The 16,668-nt window shown below is 47.7% G+C and overlaps 1 protein-coding gene across 1 annotated transcript in view; it reads right to left on the minus strand.

Annotated features, from left to right (window-relative positions):
- The window catches only part of LOC109322440 (sodium channel protein type 4 subunit alpha-like), a 55,175-nt gene that overhangs the window by 12,768 nt on the left and 25,739 nt on the right, over positions 1 to 16,668 (minus strand). The window contains exons 10-12 of the mRNA XM_019553498.1: positions 14,462 to 14,700; positions 5,934 to 6,107; positions 4,989 to 5,345 (exon numbers count right to left, since the gene is read on the minus strand). Of these exons, the coding sequence (XP_019409043.1) occupies positions 4,989 to 5,345; positions 5,934 to 6,107; positions 14,462 to 14,700 (770 nt within the window). The remainder of the gene's footprint in view (positions 1 to 4,988; positions 5,346 to 5,933; positions 6,108 to 14,461; positions 14,701 to 16,668) is intronic.

Below are 16,668 nucleotides of genomic sequence, written 5' to 3' on the forward strand. Positions count from 1 at the left end.
TCCTACCCTGGGGGAGTTTAAGAGGGGGTTAGATGAACATCTTGCTGGGGTCGTTTGACCCCAGTACTCTTTCCTGCCATGGCGGGGGGTCAGACTAGATGATCTGCTCAGGTCCCTTCCGACCCTAGAAACTATGAAACTATGAAGCTGTGCCAGGATGTTTCCCAGCACAGCTAATTTTCTTCACTGAGTGAAGCGCATATCACCCGTTGTCCCACAAGATTAATGGGCAGGACAACAGGCAATGTGATCCCGGCTTCAAGAGATGTGCCCCCAGCAATTTCTGAGGCATGTCTCTGGAAGCAGGCAAAGTCAGGGTGTGTCTCTGGAAGAGGAAAAAGCCTTTCCCCACTTTCAGAAATGCACCCCAGAGATTGTCAAGCATATGATTCTGGAAGAAGGGAACTCGAACTTTCCCTGCTTCCAGACGCATGCCCCAGAGATTCCATGGGGAACAGGGGAAGCTGGAGAGGTGCTCTTGAGGCTTGAGGGGCCTAATCCTGTGCAGGAATTTGGAGGGCATGCAGGACCAAGCCCCTCAAGCCTCTAGAGTGCCTGCCAGGGGCAGTTGGAGAGTGCAGGCAGCTCTGGGCTATCCACATTCTCCTACTTTAAAGCAAATAGATGTCTGATACAATAAAGTGGCACAAATTATTAGTACCTTTTGTTGTGACCAATTTGTGTTACAGTGAGGGGTATGGATGTCTATTTGCTTTCACTCTGAGCCACTATAAAAATGTTTACGGTTGCGCAAGGGTGGCAAAAGGCAACATCCATTCCTACCTTTAGAGGCATGTTGTGTAAGGCTGACCATCACCACACTATCTGAGCCTCTCTGATATTTAGAAGGCATCTGAAAATTAACTTGACTGCTGCTTAAGGCGGGGTCCAATAAATCATATCACCCTCAACTCCCTGTGATTCTACTTGTCTTTAGAATCCCTCCCTCCCTCTTCTTGCCAATGAAGAGACTAGCACCTGGAGAAATCTTTAGGGACCATAATACATGCAATTGCCAGGTTTTCCTCCAACCAGCAGCTCCCTGGACCACAGATTGGGAACTGCAAATTCCTTCTGTGACATCAGGAATAACATGGGCCTAGCAAGCATAAGTCGAACGTACATTATGCAAGCAGGTTGCTAGAATGAAATTCTCATGATCACAGGCATGGTGCAGAGTCTATTGACTCTGATCCTTCACCAGTCGGTGTCCCAGCCTCACCAGGGCCAGATTCAATGGGTGCGGGACAAGGTTTCTGGTGCTGAACGCTCACCCGCAGTACTGTGGAATGCATTTGCCATGACAAACTGACCAACCCCCACAGCTGTTGATGTTTGTGCCTCCTGGTGCCAGGAGCACATTTGAGAAGGGAATTAGCTGCTATTCAAGGTCACTGCTGTTTTCACATGGCTCATGCCACATGACTTAAACAAAACCTTTAAATAAATCCCCAGTATCGCATCAGTTTAATGCTTAGGTTAAGTACCAATTACATCTAATAGTTTCTGTTGCTGTTGGCTCTGGATTTTTCAGCAGGAGTTGATTACCTTGTCACCCGAGTTACTTCCTCCTTTTTTCCCTTAATAACGCCAAAGGAAATGCCCAAAATATCATTAATAGCAAAGGATGACTGGCCCCAGCATTATCTCGGGGGGGGAGGGGACATATATATATGTCCCACGGCAGCCAGGATGCCAAGGCAAGCACTTGGGTTATGCCATGGGAAAGCTGACCTAGTTGATCAGTATCTTCTGCAATAAGCTAAGAGATGACAAAAATTAGCTGGGCCCCAGCACAAGTCATGAAACTACATCCACAGCTGGGGCCCAGCTGGCAAAGCAATGGGATTTTCATTCTGGGCATCAAAACAGGTAGCACTGGTCCCTCCCTTGACATGAGATGATGAAGCTCTGTGTGTGTTGGAGCTCCATGGGCTGGACTGATGAAGGCCTTAGGGTTGGGGCAATCAAACTGTGCAGTTTGGGAGCCTCTGACACCCCATGAGAACTTGAGATGGTTGACAGTAGTGTTTCAGAGTGAAGCATCTGCAAGCATGAAGGAGGCAATCCCTGCCTCCTCCCATAGAAGGAAGCTTAACTAACTCTGCAAGCTGAAATTCAGAACGTATCCTACCTCCTGTGTGTAGAGGGAATTATAGCACATGATGCACTTGACCATTCCTAGGGGCCAGCTATGGAAAGTCCAGTGAGCCATAGGACTACGTTTGGGTGATGATCAGTGGCAGGAAAACACATTTCAAGAAGAATGGGCCCTATGGAAATGAGATGATCCACAAGCATGTGTTGTTGGAGGCCATATTATCAAAAGCAGCCCCCAAACTTGCTGTTTTTTTCTGCACAAACCCTGCAGCATTCATTATTTGTCATTGCTGGGGAAGCAGCACTTGTGCCCCTCAGCCAGAAGCCAAGGCACCTCGCTACCTACTTCAGCCCCTCCACTGGGAGACTTTTTCCTACAGAAGGTGGTCCTGAAAATGTCACTCTGAACTTGGAGTGATTCCCTTATCTGGGCAGCACACCTGGGGGGACCATCTAGAAAGGGCTGGGAACATTGGGGTTGGTGTCCGACCTTGTGAACTGACATCTTGCAAGAAAACATTTCCTAGAGATTCCCCTAGTGGGATCTGCCCTGTGTTTAATATCAGCATTAATGGAAACTGAGCCACGGGGATGCCACAGTACAAAAGTGCTGCCAACACTAACCATTGAGGGATTTAGGTGGGAGGACATGTTCATCTTCCAATCATGCAGGTGGGGATGGAGACAGACACATTTTTCTAAGATGCATTGCCCAGTACTCTGCCACTGCCCTGCTGCATTGACCTACAGATGGGCCTGATGCCTATAAACAGTGGTACTCAACCTTTTGGGCCCACAGACCAGGAGTGGGGCTGGTCTTCAGGTGGGGTTGGTCCATGGCCCAGATTCAGCGTGGAGTCAGTGTGTGGGGTTGGTTTGTCAGTATCAGCCAGTGCACTGGATCGGCCTGTGCACTGGATCCAGCCATGGAGAGACCCTGTGCATCAGCCTGGCCTCATGTGTCAGTACAATCCCACAGATAGGGCTGTGTCATCCAGCTTACAGGGCTCCCTACAGGTCTGGAAATTTGGTGGTGGGGGACCAGTGGTGGTATTAATTGACATAGCTTCCAGAACTTCTGCCGCCATTTCCCTGCCACTAAATTTCCAGCCCCATGGGCTGGAGGTCGAGCACTGCCTGCTATAGAACAAGAAGGCACTTATGTAGCTGAAGGAAGACACCGCTTCTAGAGATATGTCTGCGCACTGCTGTGGCCATCATACCTGAGCCATCAGCCATGGCAGTGAGGAGATCATTGTGTGCTAACTGCCTACATATTTATCCTGCTTCTCAGGTAGGGTTTGCACCTTAGGTTAGCTCTGTGATGCTGTAACTAGGTGGCTACCAGTACCTGAGCTACCTGTTTTACAGCTAATGTGGGTATGTCCACGTTACTTTGCAATCACTGGACTGCTCAGTCAGGCCAGCTCTGGGTAGGAGCCTGGGACAGAACTTGAACAATCACTTTCTGCCCCAGAGGTAAATGTGCTCTTCAATCAGGTGTATTGGCTCCATATTGAGCTATCAAGCCACACTTGCTCCTGCAGCCTTGAATGTTCTTACCCCAGGGCTGAATTTGGCTCCTGGAAAACAGTGCAAACCCTGGGATCACAGTAGCAGGGTTTAGCAAGGCTCATAGAAACATTGCAATGCTGAGGGAGCAGCATTCAATTCCCCCCAAGGCAGATGGTTTTCTCAGCAGATTCCAACAGGTTTACACAACTCTGACAAGTAATAGAAGCAACTAGACAAGCTGCTGCCATTCGTCTCCTGTTTTGTTCTTTCAGAGGAGAGGATGAGGCCTGTGCAGCTTGGAAAACAAGCTTCAAAGCCATTGGTGAGAGGGTTACCAAGTTTAGAAAGGATTTCACACGTCCGTGGAACTTAGGGGCTACGTCTGCAGTTCAGGCAGTGGTGACCGGGCAGCAAGCGGCTCAGGTTATCAAAGGAGATAAACAGAGGGGGCTGAGAAGATACAACTGCATGCCGCTAGGACCACTAAGGGAATGACGCAAAAAACTCATTCCTTCAGCCCTCTTCCCCTGGCCCAAGAAGCAACATAGCAAGTGAACTTAGAATCAGTCAATCAGACTCTATTTCTCATCATCCAGTGGCTTTAAGCTGTGGCTGGGGTGTAGAGAAAGAGACTGGCAGCAGAGGCCATCAATGAAGGCACTTGACTGAGATATGGCATCTTATTCCTGCAGCTTATTTCTGCTGCTTGCTGTGTGACCTCAGCTTGGTGGCTTTTGCTGTCTGTGCCTCAGTTTTCCCTCTTGCTCTTGGTCTGTTTTGAGGGCAAGCTCTTCAGGAAGGGAACTACTTCCTTCTCTGTATCTTTACAGCACCTAGCACAACAAAGCCCATGGCTCAGCTACTAGGTGTCACATGCTACAGGAGGAGGACACAGGACATGAATAAGACCCCTTGTTTGGAGGAATTGGCAAGCTCCTACATGGGTGTAACAGGTCCCAGATGCTCTGAGGGCAGGTGCTGTGGGTGGAGCTGTCCCTAGGGGTGTGCAGGGCCTGGGGCATATCAGTCTGTGTGGGGCTAGGAGGTGGGAGTGGCGACCGCCCGCAGAAGCTGGTGGCAGTGTCAGTGGCAAGGAGTGAAGGTGGCGACTGCCTGCAGAAGCTAGCAGCAGCAGGGCCTGTATGACACTGTTCGTAGGGCCCCCCAAAGCACGGAACCTGGGGCGATAGCCCCAATTCGCCCCTCCCTAGGGACAGCCCTGGCTGTGCGTGTATCTATACTAAGAATGAATAGGGAGCAGATGACTGTTGAGGAGATGAAAAAGAGCATTGTGTGTGGATTTCCTATAGGGATTTCTCTCTGCTCCCCTCCCCACCAGCCCCATTTTACCACACCACAAACAAGCAACTCACCACAAGGTTCCCAATGACCATCACCAACATGAAGACGATGAGGCACATGGCTTGGCCTGCCACCTCCATGCAGTCCCACATGGTCTCAATCCACTCTCCGCACAGGATGCGGAAGACAATGAGGAAGGCGTGGAAGAAGTCATGCATGTGCCAGCGGGGCAGTGTGCAGTCAGAGGAGATCTTGCACACACATTCCTTGTAGCTCTTCCCAAACAGCTGCATGCCCACAACAGCAAAGATGAAGACAATGATAGCCAGCACAAGGGTGAGGTTCCCGAGAGCGCCCACTGAGTTGCCTATGATCTTTATGAGCATGTTGAGGGTTGGCCAGGACTTGGCAAGCTTGAAAACTCTGAGCTGCAAAGAAGGGGGAAAGCAAACAGTGACCTGTGGATATCTTTGCTACAACATATCAAGAGCATAGCAGGGCTCAGAAAGAGACTGGGCATCTTTTACAATGATAAACTTTGAAAAGTTAGTTCCAAGCACTTGGGAAAGGGTAGGAACCCTCTGGCATGCAAGGTAGACCAACCTCTAACCACTGGAAGTTAAGAGGAGGCTGCTTTGGGGCCAGATATCTAAATTGCCTCCTGTAAGGCTTCCCACACCTTTCTCAGCAGCTTCTTGTACTGGTCACTTTTAGAAACAGGATAATAGATGGACCCAACCTGGATGTTTCTGTATTTTCTCAGAGGGAATGCAAGTATTCCTGTGAGTTTAGCAACTGCAAGACTAGGACAATCACTAATACCACTGCATCCCAAATTGACATTGGAGACATATACCATGTTGGCAATGGCTCCAATGGGGCTCACAATGTTTGCCCTGGGTGTGACGGTTCATTCTTTTCAACTAGTGCAATTCAGTGGATATTGCTTCATGGGAGTTGGAAATAATCCTTCTTTGATGTTGTCCTGGCCTTGAAACCTTCAACACAACACTTACCAGACGGAAAGATCGGAGCACAGAGAGCCCCTGCACATTTGCCAGGCCCAGCTCCACCAAGCTCAGGGTGACGATTATACTGTCAAATATGTTCCATCCTTGCTGGAAGTAGTCGTATGGGTCCAAAGCTATGAGCTTTAAAACCATCTCAGCAGTGAAGATCCCAGTAAAGACCTGTGGAAAAATGCTATTATCAGCTGCACAACCAGCCTGTTACAACCCCTCAGCAGAAGGACTGGCACAAAGATGGCAATAAGACCCCTGCAAACCCAATATAGGGGCATACTGGTGGCAGTGCCATAGAGATCTGGTCAGAGCCATCAGGCAGGGTGCATCCCAAGCCACCCAAGTTTCACTGGAGCCAGCCCGTCCAGACAGACTACACTTGGGAAGGGTGCAAAGGGGGTTTAAAGGGCAGCAGGTTTCAGGCTGTGCCCTGAGAAGGCAAAGCATAACATGTCACCCACCAGAACAATGATTACAGCAGCTCCATCAGGAAGTGCAGAGAGGTAGTGCCCTGCATTGATTTCCCCAGGAGGTCTAAGAGACGCACTGCCTTCACAGACCCTGAGCACTTGTCTTTTCCAGCAAGAGCTACAGTGTACTGGATTTCTCTTGGAAGCTGAGAGAGAAACCCAGTGCAGCACAGATCACTGCTAGAAACCTTGGGTAAGTGAGTCTCCCCCAGTGGCATGACCAGAGTGGGCGACTAAGACAGCCAGCCCAGGAACTGACTTGGTTGGAGGAGAACGGCGGGAGATGAAAAAGCAGAGCAGCCGCTGCAGCTGCACAACTGCGCTGAAGGCAACCAAAAGTTGCTGCTGCACCCGTGTGGCAGCTGTCCCATGTTCGCAGCCACACTGTTAGGCCTCTGCTGTCTCCTGAGGTCATCCTTTTCCACAAGCTAGGCTGCACCGCTGCTATGTAGCACGTTTTAAAAGCTCCAGTGTTGTCTGGGAATTGAGGGAGACACTGGCCCTGTGTGTGAAATGACTGCCTCCTTGATCTCCCTCAGACACACTTGGTGTATGGTATGTTGTGATGAATGGAAGAAAAAAAATAAGTGGACAAAGTATCACCCTCAAATGACTTGCAACCAGAAGCCTTGGCTCCAGGAGTTGTCCAGTTAGCAGTTCCTCTATGAGCTCTGAGTGTGACCGCTCCCCTGAAGTCCTGCTGCCCTGTAAGCTGATCTGGCGTTTGCACATTGCTTTCTTGATTGGGACTATAATGATGTTCTGTATTATCACATTACCTCAGCGTGGTATTGGTTAGGTGACAATTAGCATCCTAGAAACATTCCTATTATATGGCACCAGGCTTTGGGAGTGCAGAACTAGGCTGAGGAGATTTACCACACACAGTATATATTCCAAGGTGGTGGCCAGCAAACTGTACAGGCAGTCCTCGACTTACAATGTTTCAAGTTACATCTTGCACTTACAATGTTTATAAATTGACACCCTGTTTCCCTTTAGAATGCCAGTTTCAACTTAAAACGCTTGATCTGATGCAATGCCATGCCAGTGAACAAGTTTGGTACATTACTCGTCTCCCTGGAGAACATCTGTCCAAACTTCCTTGGACACTTTCTTTAAGAAAGCCAACAAGACTCCAGAACAACCTGTAGCCAGGACTCCCGAGAAGACTCCAGTCAAGAACCCTTCAAAAAGTCCAACAAAGAGACCTTCAAAAAGTCCAGCAAAGTCACCTCAAAGGAGTCCTTCCAAATCAATATGATTGCTACTTACAATATGAATATATTAATGTAGCTATATTACTCATCTATAATTGATCGAGTACAAAATTCTGGGGTATTTTTGGTGAAAACAGGGTATCAGGTTTTGGTTCAGGAACCCCATTTATAGTATTGTTTCTTATGAGAAAATTGGTTCCGAGTTACAATGTTTCGACTTAAGACCTGGTAGTTAGGAACCAATTGTGTCGTCAGTCTGAGGACTGCCTGTATTCTTCTGGTTTTATTTTCCACTGGTTTGTGGCTCCTCCTGATCTTTATCTTATCATCAATTCCTTGTAAATCAGAATCCAGGCTAATTATAATCATATCTTCTAGCTCAATCCCAAAGTATACAGGAGGCCAGAATCAGATCAGAACAGTTGCCGCACAGGAGTAGATAGATCAAATCATATATGGGGTGTGCAAAGCGGGCCCTATTTGGATTTGGCCCAAATCAGAGACAGTGATTCAATTCATTGGTTCGGATCACTGTCCCTGATTCAATTTGGCCGAATCTGAAACCGAAGATTTGATGCCAAATTCAGAGAATGGGCAATTCGGACATAGACACAGCCTTAAATGTTTTTTCTATATAACTCGAGGTACTAGCATGGCTTGTGAATGCTGTGATGTTGGGGTGCATGGAGCATCCCACAGGAGTGTGGGGAGGCCCCTCCATGTGCTTCTGGGTCCCCCAGGGAGCACGCAGGGGGACCCCCCCCCCATTCCCCCTGACTTGGCAATTGGCCATGGGGGGACCCCAGGTTCCGCCCCAGACCCAGGAGGCACCAGTTGCCGAGCTCTAGGGGACCCTGGGAGCCTCCCAGACTTGCTGGGAAACCCAGCAGTGGACTGGAAATGCTTCTGGTTCACTTCCAGGTCTGCTGTTGAGCACACTGGGGAGCTCCCCATGCTCCTGTGGGACGCTCCATGCGCCCCAGCATTGCAGTGTTCATGAGCCGCCTGCTACCTAGAGGTATGTAGAAAAAACATTTAAAGCTGTGTCTATGTCCAAATTGCCGAATCTTCCCAAATCTCTCCGAATCGACTTGGAGGGTTCCAATTCAATCCAGAGAGATTCAAGGGGCCTCTGATTCGATTCAGATTTGGAGATTTGGAAAACTGAATTGGGCCGAATCTCTACTGAATTGAATCAGGGACTGAAGCTTCATACAGCCCTAGAAATCAATCCTTCTGTTTGAACCTTGTTTTTCTTCCCTTCCCCACAAAGGTTTCTATGCAGTTACTTCAAACCATCTGTCCATGTACTAAGCAAATTTGCTAGGAAGGGGTGGTAGGAAACCCAGTCAGCTGGCTACTCAGCCTGAGACAAATGTGCTTTCTCATGCTCCCATGGAGTTTGGCACTCAGATGTCTCTAAACAGTACATTCACCATAAGACAGATTTTCAAAAGTGCAGACCCCAAGTGTCAAACATCAACACAGTATCTGAGGCACAGCATCTCAACAGGCCAAATTCTGGCTACTTCTTGTTGTGTCCATTTAGGAGCTGAGTTTCCCGTGTTTCTTGGTGCATGTGGCTAGACTGCAAGATGAAACATTTTGTGAGTCCAAAATGGCTGACCCATCTGTAAAGGGTATAATTTCTGCTTGTGCTCTGTACCTGTTTTTCAGCTAGTGCTGGGAAAGCTCCTCTGTCTTGTCCCAAGAGCTTAGGGAAGCATGTGAGATATTATTCTACGTCTTTGGCTCCAAATCCTGATGCCCAAGGTCCCATTTATACCCAGAGTCTAGACTCTCACTGTATGAACTCATGAACAACATATCAATCAAACCTGGAAGAAGCCAGGTGGGGCATGGAAAGCTGGCTCCATAGCCTAATGCCTCCCTCTTCTCGCCCCTCCAGAGCCTCATGGCACATCCTGCATTCAAGCTTCATGAAATCTGAAGGGGGAAAAGAAGGGCCAAGAATGGAGAGGACAAAGTGGGGAACTGTTGGATCCCATGACAGGCTTTTCCTCTCACCCAGCTGGTATCAGAGCGGATTTCTCTAGGGCAGTGGTTCTCAACCTTTGCAGATGCAAGACACCCCTGGATAGACTCAAGGTAGCCCTTGAAAAATGCCAGCACTTAGTTTTCACTCCTTTTTGCCTACAGAAAAATAATAGAGCAGGTTTTCTATTGTAAAGAACTCAGAAAGATCCAAACTGTAGATTGCTATTTGAAATCTCTGGGTTTATCTTGTGCATCATGTTTGTAAACCTAACAGTGCTAACATTGGTTGGCACCCTATGGCACCCTTGAAAGGATCTCAAAGCAACCCAAGGTGCTGTGACACCCTAACTGACAATCACTGCTCTAGGGTTTAAGAATACCCATGGGCCTCCCCTCCACGAATCAGAGAAGGAAGTAAGAGCCATGCTGCTGTGGGGAAGGCACATGGCCTCTTTGGAATTATCAATGTAAGTGCAGATGCTATAAGACCTGCTCCTGCTAACTGCTTGGGGATAGTGTGCACCTACCCAAGGCTCAACAATGGAAGCATGAGTGAGACATACTGTATTCTGCACCTCCTTCATAAGGAAATCCATAGAAAACCATAAGAGAAAGCTTCCATGTGAAGCTGCCTTTTGGAGAGCTCAGGGGCTGGACAAACAGGGGTATTTATTTATTGCCCAAAGGAATAGAGGGAAGGAGCAGCACCACCTTTTTATTCTGTGCTCTGTTCCAACCAGTGGTCCTGGCCAGTGGTGTAACTAGGAGGGAGTGATAGGGGTAAGCACCCTGGGTAATGACTTGGGGGAAAGGGGACAAAAACGAAAAAAAAAAAGAAAAAAGAAAAGCAATTGCTGCTGGCAGCCATGTATTTGCAACTGCGAACACAGTGTCAATGGATAATTGTCACTTCCACCTTGCCACATGCGCCCAGGTGAATCCCTATACTTCTGGCCCTGGCCAAAGCAGGGGAAGCATGAGGGGCAATCTGCAGTTCTATTGCATACCTGGCCATTCAGAGAGGGCCTTGTGCTTCTCCAAAGAGCTACCCTGTTGCCTGCAGGCTTACCCCATCCTATATAAAGGCCTTAAAACCCTGTGTTCACACTGTGCACAAGGACCCTCCTCTGTGCCCCTTTCCACATCACATTCCATTGCAAAAGAGTGACCTGACCCCCCCAGTGTAGAGTGCTATTTTTTATGACTTTTTTAATATGCCAGGGCATCATAGTCAGTGTACATCACTGCTTTTCTTACAGCTGAGACTGAGGAGAAAAACCCTCCTCTCACCTGATACAGTAAAGAAAAATCCAGTGAACAAACCTCTCCTTCAAATGCCCTCTGAGCCGAGAGTAGCAGAGCTGAGGAGTACTTCCCCACAACAAGGGAAGTTGCAAGGTTCAGCAGAGGAAAAGCAGAGGGAAGTACAAGTGCAGACAGCTTGGCTATCCTGGCTTGCCTCTTTAGCCCACCATGCCTTGGATGGCCAGGGTTTTTTTGCCTAAGTTTTTTCTTCTCCAGAATGCAGCTCTCTTCTCATTACTTGTGTGACAGTGGCACATGGAAGCCCCAACCATGAATAGGGCCTCTGCTATGCCAGGCCAGGCAATGAAGAAACCCACAACAAATCTTACCCAGAAGCTCTAATAAGGCCTGAAAACAGACATTTGTCCTCTTTGTACATCAAGAAGACTTGGGCAAGGAGGGACGAGGGTCAGATTTTCATAACAGCTGCTGAGCTCTTTGGAAATATGTCAGCTTGTGACCTAAGGTTGCACACCAGAGCAGACAGCCAAACCCAGAGCAGCTGAACCCTAGATCAGCATTTCAACCTAAAGCCACTCCTCATCTCTGCTCCTGCCTGCATCATGGCCACAAGCTGCTCCACATTCAGGTCCCAGTTTGCCCCTTGGCTGGCTGTAATAATTTACAGCCTCCTCCTGTTGCCCATTCATTGCTACTCATCTCCCTACAGGGAGAAGATATACATCCTGCTCTGCCACAGCTGCTGCTGCTAGATGGTATACAGACATGCTGAGGCCTTATTTTTGGGAGAATTTTTCAAAACAGTTGGTTTGTACTGTACAGACGTCCACAAAGACATGCCCATAAGCCGGGAGAGGGTTTGTGAGCGGCAAGATGGTTGCTTATTGCATGGGGGAGCATGCCTGCTCTCCCAGAAAACCCCTTAGCTCCACACACCCAGCTGTCTCCCCCACATGCTGGATTTCTGGATATAAAAATCAGCTTGAAGATCCCAAGCTGACCAAAGGAAAAGTTAGAGCTGATTTTGCAGATCAACTGTGCTAAACATGATAGCCTATTAATCCTGTTGTATTTCCTGGATGAAATCAAATCCAAAGCAGGTATGTATGCAGTATCATTCTCCTGAACCCAAAAGGCTTTGGCCCCTAGTGTAGGTCACTTCAGTAACTATGCACAGAGATGCTAGAAAGGGCTGGATCCAGGCAAGTAACTGAGGGAAAGCAGGGGATGATGGATTCCACCTGTCATACAATGGGAATTTGAGGAAAGACACTCATCATGGAGTGAGAACCAGGGAGCAAGGGGACTTTGATGAGTACAGGAGGGGCTCTGTGGAGGCATGTGCAAGGTCTGAAAGTATACGGTGGAACAGAAAAGAGACAGCCCCAGCTCCCCTTCAGCTTCTCCCCAGACTCTTAGCAGTTCTGTTAAAGAGTCACAGGAGTGGTGCATAGTCATCTCAGCACCAAAGAACGCTTTACGCCACCTGCTCTTGCTACCAGCCATGGTCAGAGCAGCAGGGGAAGGGCAGCATCATACTCAGACTTCTGTGGACTGAGTCACACTTGCTGGCTTCTCTCATTCCTATTTTGGAAGAGGCTTCAGCTATCTTCTCTAAGCCAGGGGATGCTTCTTTTGGCAGAGGACCCTGGCAAGGCAACTCACATGAGCTTTACGTTTCCTCAGGCTCACGGCTGCCTCTTCCCTTCTTCAGTGAGGTCTGCCATCTTAGCTAGCACAGGTCAGCTCTGTATTTCTTTCTGCTGTACCCCCCTTCTCCTCCACCATGCCAGCTTCTTGCTGTCTCCTTCCACGCTATCCCCACTTCTGGTGCTCCCATTTCCTGTTGCTGCGACCTGGCAGGTCACAAGGGTAGGAGGGTCCTTGAAGTCACGTTTTGATGTTATCTTTGCCTCTTCCTCACTGGTCTGAAAGTTTCAATTTTGGATTGATTTCTTTCCTGAGGACTCTTTGATCTGGAAGCAGTGCTGCATGACTACTTGGAGATCTAGGAACTCAGCTTTGCAGCTGGGTAAAGTGTTCCTTGAGGCATCCAAGCCAAGTGCCTAGAATCTGAATTTCTGAAGACCTGAGCACCTGCAGAGATCAGGGTGTTCAGGTAGGGCTGAGATACTCAGCTACACTGATGATCCTGCCCATCAGGTCTCAGGTAGGCCACTGCTGAATGTGTGTTACATGTCCCCTTCTGTGTCTGATCTACAGAAAATAGGGGTCATTAGGATTCCTGGATTTTTATCTCTAGATATATTCGATCAGGTTTCTGGGCCCTATATCACAGGCTGATCTCCTCTGCAGGTAGGTTGCAGGACAGACTTGTTGCATGCACTCACCAGTAGGCTACAGAAAGGTAGCTACTTTGGAAATGACTTGCCTTCGTTGCTGAAGAAGTTGGTGAAATATTGGTGGATAGCACCAAGTCAGAAGCACAGGCTGGGGGGCAGAAGGGGGAGGGAGACAGGGAAGGGGAGAGAATTTTGAAAGCACTCATGGGGAAATAAGCATCCAAATCCCATTGTATTTGATAGGGGTTGGGAAGCTGTGCTTCTGTAGGCCCAACTGAAACTCCAGGCCTGGGTGCTGATTGTATGTTACGTCTCAAAGGCTAAAGGAATGTTGAAATTGATTCCCCATCTCCCAACCCAGCAAAACTCAAAGGATACCTGGAGTCCCTAGTGACACCAACCCTATCCTGGGTCTGGGCACAAGAGAAGCTTGGATGGCCCCACAGAGCTGAGAAGATGAAAAAAGACTCTTTGCAAAAAGCAAAATGAATGAGGTTGTCTTTCAGTATCATCAGGCCATGGTGGTACCTCTTTAGTATCGGACCACGAATGGTCCAGGTCAAGGCACTAGGCTTGCCAGGAAGGAGGTCAGAGCTGGGGAATAAGATATGACATTTTCTTAAGCTGAACTACCTGCCCACCTTTAAGTTCAGTTACCTTGTACTTGATCTGTCACCCAAATTTCCAACAACATATTGAGTGGGGACATGAGGTCTGATGTACATTGATTAACCAAGGCTAAAAGGAAGCTGGTAGGACCATTACTCAGGGCTGTGTTTTGATGGGAAAGCCCATTCCCATCAATTTTGTTTTTCCACTCAAGAGGGCCTATAATTTACAGTCTCTGACTAAACTCTCTGCAGATCCCTTCACTGGTGCTAAGAACCATTCTGGGGCTGTGACCTATGCAGCTGCTCTGAAAGGGCCTCCACGCCATCATACATTAGTAACAGCAAGGAATCGTAGGGCTTCTCTGGGGAAGCTCCATCAGGAGAAACCACTGGTTCCCTTGCTTACTTCTGCCTCTGCTGGTTGCTTTTCTTTATTTGATCAGTGCCTGTGGAGTATGTGCACTTTGCAGTTACACTGTGATCAGACCCAACACCTACTTCGCAGTACAGAAGAGAGGTTTCCAAGTGCCTGTGGTCACTGTTCATAAAAGCATTTCCTTGGACTTTGTAATAGAATTGCCTTCTGGAGCTGCCCTTTGCTATTATTGCTGTAAATGGGGGGAAAATATAAGAAGAAGCCATGACATTTCCTACCAGGTTCCCCACAGTCAGCACATTCTCAAACTCTTCAGTCATCGGATAGTGTTCCATGGCCATGAACAGTGTGTTGAGCACTATGCAGATGGTGATCCCCAGGTCGACAAAAGGGTCCAGCACTATCAGCTTAACAAACGCCTTCAGTTTCAGCCACGGAAGACAGCAGTCCCAGACAAGGAAAATTTTGGCAAATTTATACCACCAGGGTGGGCACTTCCTGTGAGCTTCCTCTAACTCTGCAAACAAGACACAAAGCCTCTGTGTCATTCCCAATGCCAACCACATGCAAACAGCAAAAGGGACTTGCAGAGAAGTCTTGTTCTACCCTAGCCCCAGCCCAAGCATAGTCCATGGTCCTACACCTTCAGACTGGCACTTTGTGTGGGCAGATGTGTTAGCTGTGGCTGCAAAAGGCAACAAGGTGAAAAGTGATTCATTAGCTTGTGCTTAGGACCATTTGCTAAATAAAAATGTGGTAGGCGTCATGGGAGGTTGATACAAGGCTAGCGGAGCATAAACATTTGCAAGACAGGTGCTGCCTTTATTTTTGAGAATGCACCCATTAGACTTAATCTTGAGCACTCCCTCCAGGCATTTCCCAACATTTTCTGCCTCTAAGAAAAGTGTGCAAAACTGGCTTGGCTAGGTGGAGGTTAAAAGTAAATCTTGCTGATTCTGACCGGGATTTTCAAATGAAACCTTGGGATTTAGATGCTCAAATCTCATTGAAATCAAGTGGGGTTTGAGTACCTAACAGGGGTTCTCAACCTTTTAGACTCAAGGTGTTTCATTAAGCTCAGGGCACTCCTTATTAGACTCAAGGCACCCATTGGAAAGTCCAGCTCTTAGCTTTCACTTGTTTTTGACCAAAGAAGAATAATAAAGCAATTTTTCTGTTGTAAAGAGCTCAGAAAGATCCAAAAGGCCAGAATGTTTTTAACACTGTAATATCTCTGGGTTTATCTTGGCAAGCATATGTAGCTGTTTGTACCCCAGGGTGCCCTTAAAAGGGTCTCATGGTGCCTTGGTTGAGAATCATTGGTGTAACACCTTTGGTTGCTTTGAATATCCCAGACCCAAGGACTATCGAATAATTGAGTCTTGAATGAAACAAAACCAAAGCTGAGTAAAGCTGACTCATGGTACCAAGTGGGAACCTTTAAAGGGCAATATGACTGACTGACTACCTCTGATCTACCAATGCTTTCCTTCTTTTTTGATCTCGGCTGTCTTGAAGGTGGACTCTCCTCTACCGTAGTTAAGATCAGCTGGGATGTCTGAGCTGATGGTTTCTGTGTTGGACCAGGTTGAAGCTTTTGTATGGACATCTAGAGATGGGACTGAATAAGTACCTAGAGCTGGGAATATGCAGTTCAGCTATAGGAATAAATCAGTGCATGAACATAGCAGGGCTTTGTTCAGGAGGTTCAGATTCAGAGAAATCACTCCTAGCACTGCATGCTGTGTAGGAAAGGAAATTCTCAGGCTGAAGCCACAGTATAAACTATTGCTGATTTAATGATACATTTTACCTGAGATAAGAAGAATGTCACATATGGGCCCAGGTGGCAAGGAATTATTTGGTGAATTTCATATTTTAAGGTATTACTGTAATTATCCAGCATGTCATTCTGCTCACTGCTATGCTGTCCTCATATACAAAGAAATACACTGCCTTTACCCCAAGGAATGTGGGACAAAAACACTGCTTGGGGCTTATCAACATAGTGTAAAGCCTCTGGGTTCAGTTCAAGAGCACGTGCTCATAATGTCTAAAGCTAACAAGGCAACTCCTCTAGCTTGCAGCTGCAGAAGACTCAAAGTTGCTGAGGTCCATACACTAAAGGCAGATACACCTCACACAGTGAACAGTGGGCTACATCCACACTCCAAGACAAACAACCTACCAAGGAAAGGGAAGAGAGATAAAACTTACTATAAATTGATTGCTAACACATAGACTATGGAGCTGGAGTTAGCCCTGAGTTGTATTCTTCATAGTTATTTCTCCTTGATCTGACTGGACTTAACCCTGCAGGTCTCTGCCATTCATGTTCCAATTAAGTGACATTTATTAGGGCTGTGCAAAGCTTCGGGTGGTGATACGATTCGTAGGAGATTTGGCCTGATTTGGTGGCCGAATCTCCAAATCTGAATTGAATCAGGGGACCAATTTAAAGGTCCGAATCCATTCAAAGCTCTCC

Source organism: Crocodylus porosus, unplaced genomic scaffold (assembly GCF_001723895.1).
Source record: "Crocodylus porosus isolate Cpor-Errol unplaced genomic scaffold, CroPor_comp1, whole genome shotgun sequence".
Lineage (NCBI taxonomy): Eukaryota > Metazoa > Chordata > Crocodylia > Crocodylidae > Crocodylus > Crocodylus porosus.